Raw genomic sequence first — 23,586 nt, 5'->3', positions numbered from 1 at the left:
TACAGCATCTCAATGCAGTCCACACAAACAGCATCAGAAGATGTGAGCTGTATGAAGTGATTGAATGTGAACGGTTGACTGCAATTCCTATTTCTCAGCTTTATTATACACTCATTATATTTTCACTGAATTGCTGAATCGCTATAATCAATTCTATAGCAATGCTTTGCAGTGTTTAGAGGACTTGACAACTCTTAAGAGATTCAAATAAAACAGGATTGCATGTATTTTCAGCTGCTGATTGGCATTTTTAAAAACTGAGGTTAAAGAGTGGTCTGGTCATCCTCATGTTTCATTACAGCTGAATAACAAGGTCAGTTATTAGAATCAGTGAGGCAGTGGGCTCCAAAAGCACCAAAAATTGTTTCAAATCAACTTTGTGTGAGAAACAGACAATTTAGTCAATGTTTGTGTTCAGTATGTCAAATATGGTGACAAGACTTGTCACACAAAGTCTTAAAAATCAGAATATTTGGAAGTGGAAACAGGCACGTGCACCGATAGACCCAAAGTGTAGCTCAAACACCTGTCATTTTTGTAATTTTTGTCTTTTTTTTTTATATTTCACTTTTTAATTAAATTTGGCCCATGGCATCAATTCTTAATTAAGTGTGTGCCTGACAAGCGTGTGCCTGCATTTAAGTTTTGATTTAGCAAGATTCTGCATTTAAGTTCTGATATTTCCAAACAAAACAGAACATCTGCATCTCACAGCAACACTGAGTGACATTTCATTTTTTTATGATTCAGTGTTTTTGAACAAAATCAGGTAAGTCAACGATTCAGTGACAAATTCTTCTTTTGGCATAAAAATTTTACTGTCAGGTTTTACTAAAGACGCATAGTAAAGAATTAGCGCTGAAAAGGCTTGGACACAGTTATTTTTGCGCTTGAGTTAATTGAATATGCATTTGTAGGAGTTTCCCTTCAGGCGCAAAAATTATGGGAGGACAGTATTCAATGAATCACACAACGCAATTTACTACAATTTGCACTCGTCAAATTACTGGTATTTGCGACATTATTTAACGCCCAAAATAGCATGTCTTAAACTATTTTATGCTTGAAATGGCTGCAATTATTGTTGCTAGGAGGGAGAGATTTTTTTCTACATGTATTAATTTATTAAGAATTCCAGAACACATTATTCGAACACATCGTTTACCAAGCCATGTTATTTTTAATTTGCTTCAGGTAATAAAAGACACGTTGGAACCCTCAACTAGGAGTCATGCAATACCAGGTCTATCAAACGCATAGCAAACCTTCATTTTTTGGCCTCCGGTTCATTTCAACATACTGTGGCTTCTTTATTTCTTTATTCTTTATTTGCGACTAAGCTAATTTGTGCTGCGCTTGGTTTATTGCGTTGGTCGATATGTAAATGCGATGCTGCATCTGTGTTCTTTAATATACACATTGTTAGTAAATCACCTGTACAACCTGCCCTCCAATCTGCTCTGTTTTGGAATTGCGCTCTAGCGCTATTTTGCCCTGTTTGATAAAACTGGCCCTTGAGGTGCAAAACGAGAATTTATAAAGAAAAATATCAGAGGATTCCGATATAAGCCAAGAGGAGACTTGTTTTCCTTTGCTGAAAACAAAACTTAGATCTCACGAACACACGTATGACAGTTAGTTGAAGCTAGAGATTTTTTTTAAAACACAAATGCATTGATTAGAAACAAAGAAGGGCTTTATTAACCTACCAGAGCTGTGTGGAGTACTTTTCATGATGGATGGATGCACTTAATTAAACTTCATAATCTCAACACCCAATCACTGCCATTATAAAGTTTGGAAGCTCTGAACTCCAGTTGGAACTCTAATTGTATTTGTCTGAAGAAAGAAAGTCATATACACCTAGGATGGCTTGAGGGTGACTAAATAATGGGGTAATTTTCATTTTTGGGTAAACTTGCTTTTAAATTCGGCTAACAATTTAACTAACAGTCAGCAGACTAAATTAATTTCAATGTCATTTTGGACTTGAACTGTTAACTGCTAACTGTCTGCTGTTTCTTTATTAATTACTTCATATACAACCTTTTTTTTTTTAAATAAATCATGTCATTACCTGCGACGTCCAAAGAGGGTCTCATCGGGGTCAAAGTTCACCGTAGGACGACTGTGGGGCACCGGCGAGGCAGCTGCGTGTTCTGCCGACAGCGTCGCGGCGCGAGACACCCGCGGGGGCGCGTGTGCACATATCCCGCTCACCTGTGAAGAGGAGAAGATTTTAGGGCTAAGTGTGATCATTCTTGGACACAGTCCTGGAAGACATCCAGCTGAGAAAGCAATTAATGAGACAAACTGTCCCTGCAAAACTTCCTCCCCATTCAGCTAATTGTCTGGCTGATAGTGGCGCATTTGCCTCCTGTTTGTTTGTTTGGGTTTGATGACAATAGGATTTACATAACAAAACAAGGCATTGTTGGGTCTGTCAGACACTCTGGCTGCGCTCTTTCAATAATCATAACCCTTTGCAGACATAGCGAAAGTAAACAAGCCTCTCATTCCCGTTCTCATGAGCGCTAAACGCTATTGTTTTTATACGGGACAACATAATAATAGTAATACCCGGCTCCCACACTGGCTGTGTGAGATAATGGAGTCTTGCCATTCTTTCAGGTGCAATAAAAATGCAAATGCCTCTTAATGTTTAGCTTGTGGTTTAATGATTTGCCGCCGCTTTAATTTCCCATGGGGACTGGTCCAGGGCGTAATTTTGCCATGTAATGCTTGTGGCATATTGTGCCTGCTTGTTCATGAATGAATATATGTGTGCATCTGGGTAAACAGGCTCTGGAATTCTGATGGGATCCGGGACAGGAGATCAATAGCACAAGGACATCTTCATGCGGGCTGCGGGAACGGTCGCTGTGGCTAAACATAACATGAAGATAAACTTTTTAACATGTTCTGTACCATCACTGTGTGTGGGGAGATCAGATTCACCCTACAGTCATTCATAAAATTTGCACACACACCAACAAATACAGCAACAAACTGCTGTTAAGCTAAACGACATGATTATCAGAGTAGATCAATAGAAGCTCTTTCTAGCAAACAGCCCAGGGGAGGGTAAATAGATACTGTTGATGTGCGCGCATGTGTATGCGTGCATGTGTGTGTGTGAAAGAGATTAAGAGAAAGAGCAAGACACAGACAAAAGCGGTACGGTGGAAGATCGGATCAGAGCGCCTTGACACAAATGCAATCCTGACGCAACATATTCCAGCACTGCAACACTTTCTACTATTGCTTTTCTGCATTGTTCTGTGGTTCCTTAGGTCATATGATATCTCACTCAAACCCAAGCTACTCAAAAGTGCAGGTATCTACTGACTCACTTTTAAAGCAACACTAAGTAACTTTTCCCTCAATGCTCCCTCTACAGGTTAGAAGCGGAATTGTCCATTACCGCTGTCGTAAATAATTTAGCCTACCGTCGTGTCACATGCACGTTATTTGTTTGGAGGCTATCCAGGACCGGCTTTGGAAATAACGATGTCCAGTGACAAGGTAGAGTATGTTGCATGACTTTATGAAAGTATGAAAACCTTTTGTGAAGCCTGCCGTGAAGCAAGTCGCATTTGTAGTATCATTTGAACTACAAAACCGCGACCCGACGACCCAAACTTACATAGTGCTGTTATGGCTGATAGAGGGTCGCAAAGCGAATACGAAAGTGCGTTTCACCCTGTTATGAGTTGATGAACCACTGACATGAGTTCGGAAACATTATTTTAAGGTAAAAAAAAGTTACTTAGTGGGGCTTTAAATGAACTCTCTTGCTTTGTTGCTGAATGAATAAGTGTTTTTGAACAAATTGGTTGAATCAATGATTAATTGACAAGCAGAGTTATATAATTAAAAGTCCCAGTGGCCAGTTCAATTACAATTGAACCACTGATGTCACATGGACTATTTTAATGATGTCCTTACTACCTATCTGGGTCTTGAATGTGGTAGTTGCAATGCTGTCTGTGCAGGGTCAGAAAAGCTCTTGGATTTCATCATAAATGTCTTAATTTGTGTTCTGAAGATGAACAAAGGCCTTACGGGTTTAGAACGAAATGAGGGTGAGCAATTACTGACAGAACTTTCATTTTTGGGTGAACTAAACCTTTAAACTAACAGCTTCGCCACTTTTAAGCAGTGGTACTGCTTAAACCAGCACACATCAAACACTCTCCTCCGCTCATGTTAAAACACTCATCCCGACAGATTCTACACTAACTATCAATTGCAAACCTGCATGTACACTCTACTCCTAGACACCCACACATTCTTTCCTAATGCTCCCTGTGGTGTGTGCTCATGGGAAATCATTAGTGGCCGGTCTGAAGCATGGCTTTTTCCTGCTGTAATTTACTCTGTGTTGCGGGTCTGTGTCCCTACGGCCTTGATTAATGTGATTGGGTGTGTGTTTGTCTCTGTGTTAGTGTGTGTGTATCCAGGGCCCTTGGGGAGCTGTGGAACAGGAGTATAGAGCGGGTTTGTGTATGTGAGACTGTGTGATTGTTTCTCTCATTAGAGGGGTATTAATATCAAGCGGGCGACAGAGGATGTGCTGGCTAACAGTAACACTGAGATAAGCGGCGTCTTACAGAGAGGCTCTTTAAATATCCAGTGCCTTTTATCTGTACCTCACACACCCCTGAGAGGAGCATTAGGACCAGACACACACACACACACACACACACACACACACACACACACACACACTCATTAATAAAAAATAAAACAATCTCACATACACTTCATGACATCAGTGCGCAATGTTTAATACAGGCATACATCCTCAGCTGAAACTAATGGCTTAACAGCAGAGCTGAAAATACAAAATGAATCATATGTGAAGGTTAAATGATAAACGAGGCCCAAGTAGAAGACAATATGAGATACTAAAGCAATAAGGCATTCAAGACCACATAATGCAGTTAGTGGTTTTTAACAAGGGGCCCCGAGCCCAGCAAACATTCAAGGGGGCTGCAGGATGACTTAAAAGTATTTAAGCTAATTATTATTCATATATTAAATCCATCTCCAACAGGGAAAATATACAAATAATAATTTACATTTTAGGAAATGGGAGTGATGTAAAAGTTACTAGCAGTAAATTTCTGATTAAAATACTGCTGAATTCAACTAATGTGTAGCAACAGGTAGGTATGTGTGTGTGTGTGTGTGTGTGTGTGTGTGTGTGTGTGTGTGGGTGGGTGGACTATTTTACAATGGTTTTGAATACAGCTTATCTCATCAGATGTCAGGACTAAGATCCATAATCAGAGATTTAGCTAAGGATAAAAGATTTAGCTTGGGGGTCTATAAAATAGAAATCATTTTGACAGCACATTTGATGTACAGTAATGCGTAAGATGCATTTTGAAGGCGTAGTAAGAGCCATGTCAGATTGAAATTAAGTAACAATACAGCAATTTCCTGGACCTGTCTTTCACAATTTAGAATGGCTTAGAGAATATGCATTAAATGCCAGAGGTGTGAATCTTCATCTACTAAACATTTTTTTTAAATATATTAACAAAGCAACTGTCTGTTAGTAGATTTATGTCAGTAATGGTGGTATATTTGATTGCATTATTACAGAGCCATAAGAGACATTTGCAAAAATAAAAAATAAGACTTTTACACGTGCATAAAAAACAACTGCATGTACATGAGGAACTATGGCGTGCAGAAGTGACGCAACCAGAAACTGTAACGTGTGAGTTTGCAAAAAGTTTCTTGTGAGCACACAGTAGTTTCTCGTGCACATGCAATAGTTTCTCATGCGATAGTTTCTCTTTCACACAACACAGCACACGATAGTGAGCACACAATGTTTCCCATGAGTATGTGAAAGTTTCTCATGTGCACACAATAATTTGAGAACATGCGATAGTTTCTTGTGCGCACAATAGTTGCGTGAGATATTTACCAGTGAGCACGCAAGTTTCTCTAGTTTATGCAATATTTTCTCATGAGCATGCAATAGTTTCTTGTGAACACGCCAGTTTCTCGTGTGCATGCAATAGTTTCTTGTGAAAGTTTCTTGTGAGCATGCCATAGTTTCTCGTGAGCACGCGATTGTTTCTCGTGAACACACGATTGTTTCTCGTGAGCATGCAATAGTTTCTTGTGAGTATGCGATCATTTGTCGTGAGCACACAATAGTTTCTCGTGAGCAACTATTGCTCACACAATAGTTTCTTTTAAGCACGCAAAGGTTTTTGTGCACATGTGAATGTTACTCGTGAGCATGCCATAGTTTGTTGTGAACATGCCATAGTTTCTTGTGAGCACACAATACTTTCTCATGAGCATGCGATATGTTCTCATAGGCACGGCATAGTTTCTCGTGAGCATGCAATAGTTTCTTGTGAATACACAATGATTTCTTATGAGCACATGAGAGTTTCTCGTGCACACTCAATAGTTTCTCGTGAGCATGCAATAGTTTTTTGTGAGTACGCCATTTTTTCACGCACACAATAGTTTCTCGTGAACACGTAATAGTTTCTTGTGAGCACGGCATTGTTTCTCGAGAGCATGCAATAGTTTCCTGTGATTACACAATGATTTCTTGTGAGCACATGAGAGTTTCTCGTGCACACTCAATAGTTTCTCGTGAGCATGCAATAGTTTTTTTGTGAGTACGCCATTTTTTCACGCACACAATAGTTTCTCGTGAACACGTAATAGTTTCTTGTGAGCACGGCATTGTTTCTCGAGAGCATGCAATAGTTTCCTGTGATTACACAATGATTTCTTGTGAACACATGAGAGTTTCTCGTGCACACTCAATAGTTTCTCATGAGCATACAATAGATTCTCTTGAGTGTGCAATAGTTTCTCGTGAGCATGCAATAGTTTCTTGTGAGTACGCCATTTTTTCATGCACACAATAGTTTCTCGTGAGCATGTAATAGTTTCTTGTTAGCACGCCAGTTTCTTGTATAGTTTGTTGTGAACATGCCATAGTTTCTCGTGAGCATGCAATACTTTCTCATAAGTATGCAATAGTTTCTCGTAGGCACGGCATAGTTTCTTTTGAGCATGCAATAGTTTCTTGTAAGCACGCAATAGTTTCTCGTGAGTACATGATCATTTTCTCGTGAGCATGCAATAGATTCTCGTGCACATGTGAAACGTTTCTGCTGAATGGTGAGAAAATTATTACTTAAATCAGTAATTCACCCAAAAGTGAATATTCTGTCATCATTTACCCACCCTCAAGTTCTTCCAAACATGTAGGAGTTTATTTCTTCTGTTGAACACAAAAGATATTTGGAAGAATGTGGGTAATTTGGAAGGTCCACATTGACTTCCATTGTATGAAATAAAAATGCTATGAAAGTCAAATGCTTTCTTCAAAATATATTTTTTTGTGTGTTTAGCAGAAGAAAGATATTCATACAGGTTTCAAATGGCATTGGATGCATTCAAATGGATTGACTTTTCCCAACAAGTGCATTCTGCCCAATATAGGTAATTTTACACTTTTACAAGATATTGGGTCAGTAAGAGTTTAATTTTTAAATATTAAGCGGCACCACATTTTTCAACATTGATAATAAAAAGTGTTTCACAAGCATCAAATCAGCATAGTAATCATTTCTGAAAGATCATGTGACACTGAAAACTAGAGTAAAGATGCTAAAAATTTAGCTGCCATCACAGGAATAGATTACAATTTGAAAAATATTAGAAAATATTATGTTAAATTATTACTGTTTTTGCTGTATTTTTAACATAATTATTTCAGGGTTACTGAGCATGAGACTTGTCTGAGAAATCTTTCCAGCCTTAAACTTTTGAACAGCAGTGTATGTTTTTGATAAGTTTAGATGTTTAGCTGACGTCAGATCTATTGGGAGCTGTCACAGTCGCTCACTCATGACTAGATGCACAAAGATGTTCCCCCAGGTGTTCAGTCTGAGAGTTTGGAGGTGCTATGAGTCGGTGTGAAACAGCGCAGGTCTGTTCTGTTCTCGTCCTCAGTGTCAGGTGAGATGTAACTACAGCAGAAGTCTGCCTGCACCTCCTCATTTACAGCTGCGAGGTCAGAGGAGGAGGAGCTCCACTCCCTCGGGCAAACATATTTCTGCTCACTCCATCACTTTCATGCACCCTTAAAGTGTGCTTTTCAATCTTGTTCTTTCTTCCTCTCTCTCTCTCTTTTGTCGCCAATGCTCCCTCACTTCTGCTCAGTAACTGGTAAAAATAGTGCTTCATAAATCATGCATTCTTTTCCAGAGCAAAGAGAGAGGGGGCGCACTTTAAAAGTCGAAATGAGAGAAAGAAAGAGCGCATTCAATGAGAGGGTTTGATGAGTGAGATGTCACACTGCTAGATAGAACATGGCCACAGGGCTCTTCACACTGAGATGTAATATCATTGTTTTACAGTAGAATTAGATTCAGGTAGGAACAAGAATCATTCTGGAAACTTCTGAAGGTGCTAAAGCCAACAGGATGAAAAATGGTTAACAGTCGCCAGAACAGACACCGATGAAGAAATATAGGGTTTGGTTTTAACATTGGTAGGACATTTAGAAGTCAAATCAAACTACACCGATGAAATATAATTTATCCACACTGTGAAATAACTTGTTTTACTTATCATTTGTTCTTATTTTGAAAAAAAAAAAAAAAAAAGATTTATTTATTGTAAATAAATAAATAATAAATAGTCTTAGTTTATTTCAAACTAACAAGTGATAACCATTTTTTTATTTAAATATATAGTTGTACGCTAAATAAAACAAATGGCCAAACAAATAAGCATAAATAAAAGAAATGGTAATATTTTGCAATAAGTTTCATTTGCTAATTTTAGTTAACTAACTACCAACTAGTTAACAATATACATATTATATATAACCTTTTTTTGGCATTTTTTCATATTTATTAATGTTAATCTCAACATAACTAATACATTTTGAAACAATAGTTAATGCACTGTTAAATGAACATTTTTATTAACTAATATAATGAAAGGTTAAAAAATGATATAAAAATATATTGCTTTTGTGAGTTAATGCATTAACCAGTGCTAACAAATGAAACCTTTCATTTTATGAATAAAACATAAGACATATATAACTATATTACTTTTAATACCTGCTGTATATTATCGTTGCAGGAACAAAATGTCATTAAAATGTATTAGTTATGTTTGTTTAGGCAGACCTTGTTTGTCTGTTGTGATATAGCTTAAGGTCAGATCAAATTTTATTCAGAAATCCATGATAAATAATAAATGTGATGTATGACGGGTACAGATACATTTTCTAGCAACTGTACATTCTGACAGCTGCGATGGCTAGAAATATTCCTGGGGATTATTCAGTAGTCTTTTAACTTTAGTAGAGACATGTCCCTATCGTCCATACTCAAATCTACACCCATGCACCTTTGGCTTAGCAGTGGCATTTTGACACATTTAAAATGTCATTCTTCCTTGAATCCATTCCTCCACAGACCAACCAAGAACACAGGTTATGTCTAGGGAGGAAAATCACAGTCAGTCGGCTTGGTGACAGCACTTTACAGCTAACTGACAGACAAACACACATGCACAAACACTATCTTTGGCCTAATTGGCCATTCTCCCCATGACATGTCCTTTGTATCTGGGTCGACAGCTGTTGATCACAGAGAAGGGAGAAAAAAAAGGATAAGCGAAGGAAAGAATAAGAGTGCAAAACCCCTTTGCTTCAGCATTGTTCCCTTGAAAAGATAAATGCAAACAAAAAGAGCTTAAACACAGATAATCATACACTGGAGTGAAGACTGGAATGGATGTCACAAAGTTTCTGATCGATTCCTGACAAAAGCTGAGCTCTATAGTTGTTGAACTCAACCAAGGACTTTACTGTTTGTAAAGCTTTAGCTTTCAAAACTCAACTGTGTGGAAAAGGTCACACACCTACTCATGTGCTTCAACCATCAGTGCTGGAGAGTACAGATAAAAGCATCAATGCCATAAACTTAACTGCATTTTTACTAGTGTCTGCAGTTCAGCTGTTTTCAAAGTACTGTAGTGTACTTTTCTAGCAAGTAGAAGGGTAACATTATAAAACGCTATTATTATAACATTATAAAGGCAGCTTTTTGTTATATAGAATGCCTACAGTAATCAACACACTGTCTGTCCTGTTTCATACAAACTCATAAATCAGTTTGTTTGGTTAAAAAAATATTCTCAGTAGTGTTGAACATGATTCTTTAAAGGTTGTATCAGCGATTTCTAGCCTAAAACATTAAGTGTCAATTTCAGCTGACCTTTCTTCACGATCCGCTCGCTGCCTGCCCCATAAATTGTCTGTGAAAAAAACCGCGTCTCTCTGGTCAGCCTAGGGTCCGAGATATGCCAAAAAAACAATCGGCACTACCAACCTTTCCACAGATAAGCAAACAGTGTTCCAACCAATCAGCGTCAGGGGTTTGGTGTTGTGGACTTTCCTACTGGTGCAGGGATGTGAGGGAGGCGGAGCGAAAGTCCACAACACCAAACCCCTGACGCTGATTGGTTGGAACACTGTTTGTTTATCTGTGGAAAGGTTGGTAGTGCCGATTGTTTTTTTGGCATATCTCGGACCCTAGGCTGACCAGAGAGACGCGTTTCAGGCTAGAAATCGCTGATACAACCTTTAACATTTACGTTTACATATTTATGTAGCAAAATACTTAAAGGTCCACTGAAGTGCTTTGAAACTCTCAGCATTAGTCTATATATTGGCGTAATTTCAACCGAAACAGGAAAAAACAGGGTGGGACATATGCAACAGCAACAGCTATTTATAATGAAGGGGGCGGGGCGCTTCGTATTCTAGAGAGCATTTGATTGGACAGAACGCTTGATGAGAAGCTAAAGTGCAGGGTGATGTCATCAAAATCGTTGATCTATATTGGCAGAAGTTATAGACTGTAAGTTTTAAATGATTATATCTTCTAAATGCGAATTTTTTTCATTGTTTTGGAGCACCCTAGCTTACAGATAACCTTAAGGCTAACATATTCATACTAAAAGCCAAAAACATCAATTTTGATTTCATGGGGACTTTAAAGTAGTTAGTTACATTTTCCTGTTTGTCACTGTATTTTTGAGGTTAATAGATTTAATTGTTTCTAGATTTACTACTATATTTAACATTTTATCAATTCATGTTCAATGTAGATACGCAATCCACATGGCAAATAAATACTGCTCTAAAGCCGATTTTCCTTTAGGATTGTACATGTCAGACTGTAAGAACATGCTGATCATGTCACACTGTGGCATCTCAGTTGTTATTAATGTCATAATTTGTCTGCAGTTTTACATTATCAACCTATAACCGTTCAGTGGCTGCGAGCTGCATTACACGAGGGGCTGAAATGTTGGTTATTATGAAAAGTATATAAACGGCGGCAATATCTTAGGAAGAATAGTGTAAGCAGCACTACACACCAAAAATGAAAACATTGTTGCAACCAGTGTTTAGCATATATATCAGATGAATTCCTTGAGCGGAGGACGGGAGCACCGGAGATAGTGTGGATAGAAGAAATCTCTAGCATTAATCGTCGTAGAAGATGTCACACTGCAGGACTGTGTGGCAAATCTTCTGACACTGCCAGAATTTCGTCTGAGGTAAAATTTAATCGCAACAGTCATTAATCGGCTGTCATTGAACATGTCAAACTAACATTCAAAGACTACAGATTTTAGCCTAGAATTATAGGAATCTTTTAAGATTTTCAAAATTTGTCTCTGTCGGACAAATCGTGGCCCAAATCGCAGTGTGTGCCCGGCTTAACTGTAAAAGTAAACAGATCGGATGGTTTTATATTTAAAAAGATATTGCCTATTTATTGCATTAAAAAGGCCGCCTCCTTTCATAGCTACAAGCCGGGTTTCCATCCAAAGTTGCGAATTTAACTTATGCGCAAAATTGGAATATCCTGGCACTATATATCATTAATAAAGTAGAAGAAGCCACTGAATATAATAATTTTCTTATATATTAAATTACTTGCACCTTCGAGCAAGCAGACAGAACACAGTAAATGTGGTCACTGCTTTTGGAGGTGGATGCCTACTCTTTTGGACGCAGTCGTGTAAGTCTGTTCCTGGAGGGAATTATACATTTTATGCTCGGGCATTTCAGAATGACCATAGCAACTTTTCAGATGCTGTGGAACGAGATCAGTCAGGATTTGCCATCCCATATTTTTTTGATGCTTATAGAGGAAAAATACTTGGCAAATGCGTTTCCATCTCTCTTATTCGCATTACCCTTTTTCGCACAAGTCAAAAACCACCTCTAGTGAGCCTAAAAACTTTTTTGCAAATTAAAATATTATATTATTTTTATTCGCAGTGTGGTGTTTCCATCACTCGTTTCTGATGCGATACTTCAAAATGTGCATGAAAACAAGGTGGTGGAAACAGAGCTACAATCTAGTAAATAAATAAATACATACATTTATACAATTCTGATTAATAATAATAATTTCACTGTTGCTTAAGTATTTTAAATTGTGAGTGAATATTAGGTACATTCCTAAGCATCTTCCTCAACACTAGCTTGTTTCCATGCTGATTGTAAATTAAACATATGAAATAAAGAAAGATCACAAAAACTTGTTAAGGCAAAGTGACTGTCTGATGCACATCTAGTAATTTATTTGTTAAATGTGTGATATTTTATGCATGACAGATATCGTGTACTGATATTCTCAGTAGTATTGGGAAGTCTGGTGTATTACATAAATTATTCTGTTTAAAATAATTCACTAAAATGATTCTCTAACATTTAAAATATGTACATGTTTTTTGTATCAAATTACTTAAAGTAGTTGAATTCTTAAGGTATTTTTGAGGTTTAGGTGTTTTTAGATTTACTGCATTTACCACTTTACCAATTCAAGTTCAATGCAGTCACCCAATTCACATTCTTTTTAGGCAAAATAAATATATCTTTTATATTATAAATATATATTGTCTATTAATGCATTAAAAAGAGTGCTTTTTCATTGTTTTGTAGTAAATAAATACATACATATATACTGTACATACATACATACATACACTACAAGTTTTTTAACAATAAGATTTTTATTGTTTTCAAAGAAGTCTCTTTTGCAAAGTCTCTTCTGAAAGGGAAAAACACTTACAAATGCAAATTCAGTAACTCTGTCCATGCCTTTTCAGTGCTAATTCTTCACTGTGCATCTTTATTAACCCATGAAAGTACTATTTTAATGCCAAAAGAAGTAAAACTGGCCCTATATAGCATATAGTGTATAATGTTACAAAAGCTTTTTATTTCAGATAAATGCTGATCTTTGGATCGTTCTATTCATAAAAGAATCTTAAATGTACTCAACTGTTTTAAATGTTGATAATGATAATAATAATAATAATAATAATAAATGTTTCTCGAACAGCAAATCAGCATATTAGAGTGATTTCTGAAGAATCATGTGACATTGAAGACTGGAGTAATGATGCTGAAAATTTAGCTTTGATCACAGGCATAAATTACATTTTAAAATATATTCTAATAGAAAACAGTTATTTTAAATAGTACAAATACTTCAAAATGTTACTGTTTTTGCTGTACCTTGGATCGAATAAATGCAGACTTGGTGAGCAGAAGAAACTTCTTTAAAAAACATAAAAAATCTTACTGTTCAAAAACTTTTGACAGGTAGTGTACATATATACATAAAAAATCTTAATAATAATAACAATTTCACTGTTGCTTAAGTATTTTAAATTAAGTGAATATTAGCTACATTTCTAAAAATCTTCCTTAGCACTAGCCCTGTTTCCATCCTCACTGTGAATTTAATTTAAGAAAGAAAAAAAAATGAAATATTACAAAAAATTTAAGGCAAAGTCAAGGGCGAAGTGACTTTCTGATGCACATCTAATAATCTATTTGGTAAATGTGTGATAATTTATGCATGACATACAGAAAAGAAAAATACTGTGACCTTCATCTGTGGCCACATTTTATTAATTCACTTCATCATTTTAGATTGTAATACATATACGATTAATTAACTCCTTCATTTTAGCTAAATTGAGGCCACTTTGTACTAATTCGTTCCCTTATTTTAATTTAGCTAAATATTGGCAACAAAATCTTTTTATATTTATAATGTCATGTGTAAGGGTTCATATTTGTGCAGTTCTTCCTAAATAATAAATCAAAACACCTCAAGTAAGTGCATGTTTATATATTTATTTATTTTAGAAATTAGAATTTTTTGGAAAACTGTTGTTTATGTAATCAATATATTACATAGAGACCCATCTAGTGCTAACCTCGAACTTGTGAAACACTCTCCATCTCGTGCACTGTCCTGTTATTAAGCAATAAAGTACACAACCAGTTTCACAAGCATCAGCGTCAACAGCACTTTCCACCGAAGGACGCATTACCATATATATGGGGGTCCGGGTGAACATACAAACACCTGTACTGAGTAAACAAAGACTTTAATATCACATCTCTGCCAGATATCCAGAGCATGGTTTCTCTGAACCTTTCTAGAGCACATATATTTAGCCACAGAGACAGATGTGGATATTTAGATGTGTAAATGTTATCATTTAGTGTGATAGCATATATTTACAGCTTATGGCAGTGTGTAGTCACCATTTCTACATGTGTAGTGCTTTAATGTGAGGTTACATGGCTGAAAGTATAAAACGTAAAAGTTCCTCCAGGACCCTGCTGTTAAAACTTCACAGGAGCCCCATCAAGCAGCTCGATTACCCCTTTAGGAATAAATAACATGTGGGTATTCCTCTTATCAAAGGCCTCTCTGATCTCCACAAATACTGCGTGAACCAAACACAACCACAGTCATAAACACACACTCTCACACACACTCCCACGAAGGTGGAGTATTTTACACACTGCGGAGGAGAGGATAAGTGGAGATGGAGCTTTGATGAATAATGCGAGTGCGGTAAGCGTGTGTGTAAGTGTCGCGCCGATGGGAAAGTCAGTGTTAAAGTGGAAAGTTCAGTACGGCGTCCCCACCCTGCAAAAGCAGTACAAAATCCACCATTGCTCACGTTCAATATTTCATGAGCACTTGCCCTCCTGATCTCGCTAATGTACGCTAGCAACTGGAGAGCGCTATTGCTGTTTAAACTCCTACTGCCCCCGCGAAAGGGCCATCAGTGAGAAAGGTTTGTCAGTTCCTGAACAAACGTTTGGGTAAAAATGTTTTTAGAGTGAACTTGTGCAATCTGAAATGGTTATCGAAGGAAAACGAGGGGAGAATTGAACACTCTTCCACAAATAAACACCTATCCTGCGACAAAACATCTCTGATTTATTTGTAATATTGGAACTGAAATGTGTTCAACATAAGTCGCTAAGTAAAAAAATATAGGATGGGTGAAATTAAAGGGATAGTTCACTCAAAAATGAAAATTCTGTCATTAATTACTGACGCTCATGTCGTTCCAAACCTTAAAGACCTTCGTACATCTTTGGATCACAAATTAATATATTTTTTATGAAATCTGAGAGCTTTCTGACCCTGCATAGACAGCAACACAACTACCACGTTCAAGGTCCAGAAAGGTAGTAAGGACATCAGTGGTTCAACCTTAATTTTATAAAGCTGTGAGAATACCTTTTTGTGCGCAAAGCAAACTAAAAATAACTTTATTTAACAATTTCTTCTCTTTCGTGTTAGTCTTCTCCATGCGTTCATGAAAGTACCACAACACAAGTATGTGGTGCTGCTGATAAAGAAATTGTTGAATAAAGTCGTTATTTTTGTTTTCTTCAAGCACAAAAAGTATTCTCATAGCGTCATAAAATTACAGTTGAACCACTGATGTCATATGGATTATTTTAACCATGTCCTTACTACCTTTCTGGCCCTTGAATATGGTAATTACATTGCTGACTATGCAGGGTCAGAACGTTTGGAATGAAATGAGGATGAGTAATTAATGACAGAATTTTTATTTTTGGGAGAACTATCCCTTTAAATTATGTCTCAATGCTTTTGCATTCCCTCTAAAAAGGTTTGCGCTGTCTTCCAAAAGCATTGCATATTAAAATGTTGCATTAACTTGCAAAACATTTGTATTCTCTCAAAAAAGTTCCGCATTCCACCAATAAACTTTGCATTCTCTCACAAAAATACAGTTAAAAATACAGTTTTTCCACTGCCAATTTTGGACTTGCTTGCAAAAACACAAAACATTTGCATTTGCTCAAACATTTTTTGAGTGAAAGCAAAAACATTAAAATACTCTAATTTAAAGGATAAGTATTGCCAAAATGCAACCTGGGCTGTTTTTTTTACTGTAAACGAGACAAACATATATCTAAAAGCATAATTACGACAAACGAGCCATTTTTGAGATTGACCGTGATTTCGTTTTGTGGTCAATGGGCGGTGAATGGGAGTACTAGGGGCATAAATTTGAGCGCATCAAAATCGATATTTTTACAACACTAAGAAGGCTCGACACACCATGAAACTTTGCTCGAAGTATCGCCTGGGTCTCTACACATGAACTCCAGCATTGAGAACATTGTTTGTGTTCACAGAGTTTACTAAAAAGAAAGTTTCTGAACAACTCACTTTCACTGTTTGGGTTTCCGCTCGCGGCCGTCTTGCCAGTCAAGAAGTGTCGATCTCCGAATGCGAGGAGAGTAAAGATGGATAGCTCCTCAAGCATATTTCCATATAAATGCATGGCTAATCCATTGTTTTGTCACAAGTGAAAAACAATATTAACCTTTTAGTTGTAAAAAGAGCCTCATATAAGCCTAATATTTCGTCCTATGGAGTCCATTCATTCGCATTCAGAGATCGACACTTCTTGACTGGCAAGACGGCTGCGAGCGGAAACCTAAACAGTGTAAGTGAGTTGTTCAAAACCTTTCTTTTTAGTAAACTCTGTGTACACAAACAATGTTCTCAATGCTCGAGTTCATGTGTGGAGACCCAGGCGATACTTCGAGCAAAGTGTCATGGTGTGTCGAGCCTTCTTAGTGTTGTAAAAATATTGATTTTGATGCGCTCAAATTTATGCCCCTAGTACTCCCATTCACCGGCTACTGAAAACAAAACGAAATCATGGTCAATCTCAAAAACTGCTTGTTTGTCGTAATTAAGTCAAGTCACCTTTATTTATATAGCGCTTTTAACAATACAGATTGTAACAAAGCACTGCACAGTATTTAAACAGCACAATAGTGTGTAGGTAACGCATTATTGCAAACAATCAATTTGAAGTTCAAGGCAGTTCAGCAATGAATTCAGTGATATCTTCGTTAGTTCAGTTTAGTATTATATGATATCGCTGGAAAGTTTCCCCAACTGAGCAAGCCAGAGGCGACAGCGGCAAGGAACCAAAACTCCACAGGTAATAACAGTAATTATGCTTTTAGATATATGTTTGTCTCGTTTACAGTAAAAAAAAAAAAACAGCCCAGGTTGCATTTTGGCAATAGTTATCCTTTAAGGATTCAGAATCGTTAAGCAGAATTGGAATTGTGTGATGTTGGAAAGACATGTAGCTTGACTATAACTAGTGATGTAATGTGCAACTATATATAACTATACTGAAAGAGGTGTCCTGAAAAATCTTGATAGCTTTTTGATTTTTATAGCCTTAGGCTCTGTTAACAGCCAATCAGAAACACTCTTTCCCTGTGAATCATTTCACTCGTTCTGGTCTGCTGACTCTGGGTTTGCTGACATGTCTTTGGAGGTTGAGTTTTTAGGTGTTAGCAAAATGGCTGGAATCGCCTACAGCAGCAAACAATTCTCGCCTTGTTTCTGGGACCAAATGTCACTCACCTGTGCGCTGACTTTGCTTTTGGCCGCCACGGCTTGTTTGAGAGCCTGTCTGATAATGACATGCAGTCTGAGCACCACAGCCTCGATGTCCTGCTCCCCCTTCATGGCAGCGGCAAGTGACCCCAGTTCCTCCACGTACGCCCTCCAGTGAGGCTGCACCTCCGCCGCTCCCCCAAGACAAGCCCCCATGGTGCTGACACACAGCGGGCGGCAAGGCCGGGCCTCCAGCAGGCCTTGACAGTGCGGGCAGTACCAGAGCTTCAGCAGCGAGCGTCCACAGTCCCTGCCCGCACGCAGGTGCTGGGTGGTGTTGACCACTTCGATGCCCAGGTTCAGTGCTTGCAGGAAGACCCGAGTGGCCAGGAGCGAGCGAGACAGCCGAGTCATCATCATCTTGGGAAACGACCCGAATGCAGAGGTTCCCCGCCAGGCCCCACGAAGGCATTCTTCTGAGATGCCCGCCACTGCTCCGTTTCCAAGCAGACGCCGGTAGGTGAAAGGAAAAAGGCGGGAGAAAAACGTGGAGACCATGTCGTTTACGTTAGCATCCGAGCCCAGGATGTAGAGAGACATTTCCAAGAATAGCTGTGTGACGGCTCCGCTGGCTCCGGCCCCCAAACCGGGAAACTCCTCCCGTAACAGCGTCAGAGTGGAATTACGACCCAGACGGAGCACCATGTCAAAAGCCTCTGAAATAAAAGAGAAAGAAAGAGATTAATGGAAGAGTGATGACAGAGTATGAAGGGGTCTCCACTAATTCTTCCTGTCACTGAGCTGGTACCCTTTCAAAAAGTACTAATACATACCATTTAGGTTGTAATATATGACCATGGACCACAAAACCAGTCATAAGGGTACATTTTTTGAAATTGAGATTTATACATGAAGTAATAAATAAGCTTTCCATTGATGTATGGTCTGTTAGCATTTGACCACATCTGGCAGAGATACAGCTATTTGAAAATCTGGGAGTGCAAAATATCAAAATACTGAGAAAATTGCCTTTAATGTTGTCCAAATAAAGTTCTTAGCAATGCATATTACTAATCTAAAAATTACTAATCTTTACTTATTACCCTAATGATTTTTGGCATAAAAGAAAAATCGATCATTTTGACCATACAATGTATTTTTGGCTACTGCTACAAATATTCCTGTGCTATTTGAGACTGGTTTTGTGGTCCAGGGTCACATATGTATACTTTAAGTTCTTATACTGTATATACCTGTACGGTACTAATATGCACCTTTTAGATATTAATAAGGTACAAATGTGTACCTTATGAAAGGGTACTACCCCAGTGACAACTTCTGTAACTTTTTTTGCACCTTAAAACTTATTCCTGAGTATAAATTAAATGTTTACAAAAGCCACAGACCAGAAATAAGGGTTGGACCAAAATGGCAGACAGTTATATTACATCAATGAGATTGTGTTATGTGTGACAGAATTTACAATGATTTGACATTTACACGTTATTCGTTTACATTTAAAAGAAAGAGAACATTATATGAATAAATGATTTCTTAGTGGTTCTCAAGCATGAAATAAGTCTAAACTAGTGTAACGAACAGCCCACTGGAAGGCGAATCAAGGGAATCCAAACAAACACAGACTTGACTTGGCCTGGAAAGAACAGACTTGACTTGACTGGAACCATGACAAGGCAAAATATAAGACATGAAAACATGAACATGAAATAACCCAAAACCCAAGTTTTGAATTTTAAGATCAGGATAAATTTAACTTATTTTGTCTTCTGGGAAACAGTATCTTCTGTAGCTTCTGAAGGCCAGAACTAAATTAAAAAATATATATGATATTTAGACAAAATAATTCATTCTGTTCAAAAGTTTACATCCCTGGCTCTTAATGCATCGTTTTTCCTTCTGGAGCATCAGTGAGCGCTTTAACTTTCTGTCATAGTTGCATATGAGTCCCTCAGTTGTCCTCAGTGTGAAAAGATGGATCTCAAAATCATACAGTCATTGCTGGAAATTATTCAAATACACAAAAACCAATTTGTGGGTTTTGTGTCACCTGAAGGATTTTTCTGAAGATGATATTAAATGATGTTAAATATCTTATTCAAGTCAGTACTAAATAAAACATGCATTTTGCATGATCCCTCTTACTTTGGTAAATTAATGAACATTTTGCAGATTCTGCGAGGTGTATGTAAACTTTTGGCCTCAATTGTAATATTTAGAATATAATATAATTTATTTTTAATTATAATAACTTTAATGATTAATTATGTATCATGTTTCAATAAGAAGTTGAATGTTATGAATAAAAAAATACACCAGCATTCAAACATTTGGGATCAGTGAGAATTGCTATTATATTATTTATTTATTTTTTTATCTTTTGAAGGAAATTAATACTTTTTTTTAAAAAGGATGAAACTGATCAAACACAACTGCAAAGACATTCATAATGATACAGAAGTTTTCTATTTCAAATAAATGCAGTTCTTTTGAACTTTCTATTCATCAAAGAATCCAAAATTGTATCAGTGTTTCCACAAAAATATTACATAAATATTAAACATTAAGACATTAAGAGTATTTTCTGAAGGATCATTTGACACTGAAAACTGGATTAATGGCTTTTGAAAATTCAGCTTTGAGGAATAAAGGAATAAATTACATTTTAAAATAGAAAATATCATAAAAAATTCTGATAATATAAATGCACCTTTAGTGAGCAAGAACTTTATAAATGGATATTGCAACTATAGCCAGGTTTTCATGATTGCTAACATCCAAGCAGGTGTGCTGGAGCAGGTTGGAGATGAAGGTGGCCCTCCTGGAGCACATTTAGAAACCCCTGATTTGAGGCACCAAACCTATTCACTGATACTCTTAAAATTTTACTGATGCAGAAAGGTCACTGAAAATGAAATAAAAAGAAAAAAAACCTTGGATACGCAATAATCCACAGAATCTCTTCCACACAGACACACACACAGTCCTAATCCCTAAAAGGCAATAAACAGTGAGAAAAAAAGGAAGACGGAATTAAAGTTTCCCCTCTAGATGAAAACCACGATGTCCTTTTAAAACAACAAGGGTGCTTTTCAAGAGCCATATAGCTTTTAAAGGCATTCATTCATCCGTGCTGGATGCTGTGAGAGAGATGCTGAGATCTCCAGAAGACCAGAAGAGCACAAAGAGACGAGACATAATCAGTGGCATCTGAAAGCTCTCAGTGAAGCCTTATCAGCACACAGGCAAAGAGGGATTGCTATACCGAACCCACCCAGGCTACCGGGGAGACCAGAGACGAGAGGCTGAGGGGATTTGGGAGCATGTGGAGAGGAAAAATGAAGGCTACAGAAAAAGAGGAAGAATGACAGAGAAAAGACATATGAGTGAAAGAGAGGAGAGAAGGGCCTTGGGTTTGTCATGCAGACAGGGTGAAGGTGATTGAGAGGTGGGGAGTCTGCAGAGCCGTGATATAAGCATGCTGCCGAGCAGACTGTTCACAGCCACGCACGCGAAGCGCTCCATCCATCTCTCCAAGGGAGTCCGGCTCTCAGGGGCACAGGATATTACATCAGCACAACACGCTAGAGGAGTTTATGGATAGCACTGATTGAGATGAGACTGAGAAATCACTTAGCACTATATCACAGAGCAGTTAAAAGTCTCAAGGTGCTTTTAGACAACCGGAAACTCATTCTCACTGGTTATGCTTGGAATAACGTACTATGTACTCATAATCACGTGATATCTGTAGTGTACAGTATGCATGCATTTCATGCATGTGTGCATGGAATAAACAAGTGATGTTCCACTTGTTATTTGATTGCACAATTTTTACAAAGGCATTTTCCTTTTTTCCTTTTTTTAGGTTTACTTAAAGGTCCCATATTGTACACATTTCTGGAGGTTTATTTTAGTTGTTGATGTCCTTAAGAATATATATTTGCGGTATAAGTGCCAAAATCCATCTCAATATATTTTTACAGCTCCTTTTTTAGGAGCTCTGTCAAAGACAGGTCGATTTTGGCCCATCTAATTAATATTCATAAGCCTCTCTTCTGATTGGCCTGTTGTTTTCTGAGTGACGCACAGCCAGGCCAACCACAGGTAACTACGGTCATGTATGCTTTAGCCGAGCCCAGAGCCATAGAGAGAGCCTAGCCTGCTGATACTCAACAGGATATTTCAGAATGATCATTAATGTTTTTTCTTTTTCAAACACCGAATGCAGTAAGCTACATAACTGTTGCTTTAGTAAAGCCCCTTTCACAATGCGCGCTGATTCTGGAAAATTATGGGAACAAGCGCTGTGTGAACAAAAGCCAGAACCATAAAGGCAGTGTTGTAGTGATGATGCACGTTATCATGCGACTCTTCACAACGAAAAAATACGTGCAAAGTGGAATTAAGCGGCGATCGGGCAGAGCCAGCTCCTCACTATCAGCGCTGAAGCACAGTTTGTTCAGGTTAGTTTCAGTTTAGTGAAACATATGCGTCGCATTACATCTCACATCCATACGTCACATGTCTTTATGGGTTGTGTGTAAAGCACGCACAGATTCCGGAAAACAACTGTGAATGAACCAAATCAAACAACTCCGGAACAAATCATGGGAAACATTATGCGTGTATTTACCGGAATCGCTGTGTGAAAGAGGCTGAAGTTGACGTGCCAGTGGTCTCTTATATTCACGTTGTTCTGAAGCCTGTGCAATGATGTAGTTTCGACATCTATCGACTGAACAGGGTTTTCTCGACTTGTTTTCATGTTGTTGTTGCTTAGCAATGTTATGGACGCGATATTGTCTGGGTTTGACAAAAGGAGGGTGGTACGGTGATTGGTGTTCGGGGTGGTGACTGAAGGCGGTGACTGAGTCGATCGGACGTCACATCTGTACGGAGTCACAGCGGCTTGTGAAAATGAACAGCTACTTTAAGCAGGCTGTGTGCAGTTTACTGTGGATTGACTGTTTTGAAACTCATATGGTAGTTACATAGCCCCTAGACCTCAGTTTTCATGAAAAAAGCCAGGAAATTTCGATTTTGACAATATTTTTACTTTAAAAAAAGGTTACACTTTAGTTTAGGGATCAATCCTTATTGTTAACTAGCATGCATATTACTAGTATATTGGCTGTTTATTAGTACATATAAAGCACATTTTAATGGCTTATTCTCACCATATTTTAGATCCCTCAATCCTATGCCATACAGCCTTACGAACTATTAATACACAGCAAATCAGAAGTTTATTGAGTCAAAAGTCATAGTTAATAGTTAAAAGTTAATAGAGAATGGTTCCCTAAATTAAAGTGTGACAAAAAATTAGGGATGCACCGATACGAATCGGCCGATCATGCTTGCGCGTTTTGTCAGTAAAGCCGGTTCTGTAATCAGCGGTAAATGCCATCAAGTGCGTGATTTCACGTTGAGCCGTATATACTACACACAGCCGTTGTTTACCGACGAGCTGCGCAAATCAATGTTCATTATCAGTGTGAATGTGCGCAGCTCGTGATCGGCCGATACGGATCGGTGCATCCCTACAAAAAATCTATATAGACTTTACCGGAATTTACTTGATAACCTCATTTTATTGTATTCTAAAATGTAGAATACTACGATTTAAAATGTTTATTGATGCATTATTAATATATATACACTACCAGTCAAATGTTTTTGAACAGTAAGATTTTTAATATTTTTCAAAGAAGTCTCTTCTACTCACCAAGCCTGCATTTATTTGATC

The 23,586-nt window shown here is 37.7% G+C and overlaps 1 protein-coding gene across 1 annotated transcript in view; it reads right to left on the bottom strand.

The window, feature by feature from the left end:
- Window positions 1-23,586, bottom strand: part of gpc3 (glypican 3) — a 197,846-nt gene that overhangs the window by 86,702 nt on the left and 87,558 nt on the right. The window contains exons 3-4 of the mRNA XM_073821219.1: window positions 17,847-18,535; window positions 2,078-2,220 (exon numbers count right to left, since the gene is read on the bottom strand). Coding sequence (XP_073677320.1) covers window positions 2,078-2,220; window positions 17,847-18,535 — 832 coding nt within the window. The remainder of the gene's footprint in view (window positions 1-2,077; window positions 2,221-17,846; window positions 18,536-23,586) is intronic.

The sequence above is a fragment of the Garra rufa genome, chromosome 16 (assembly GCF_049309525.1).
Source record: "Garra rufa chromosome 16, GarRuf1.0, whole genome shotgun sequence".
NCBI lineage: Eukaryota > Metazoa > Chordata > Actinopteri > Cypriniformes > Cyprinidae > Garra > Garra rufa.
The sequence above is the reverse complement of the archived record's forward strand: the minus strand, read 5'-3'. Positions and strand labels throughout refer to the sequence as shown.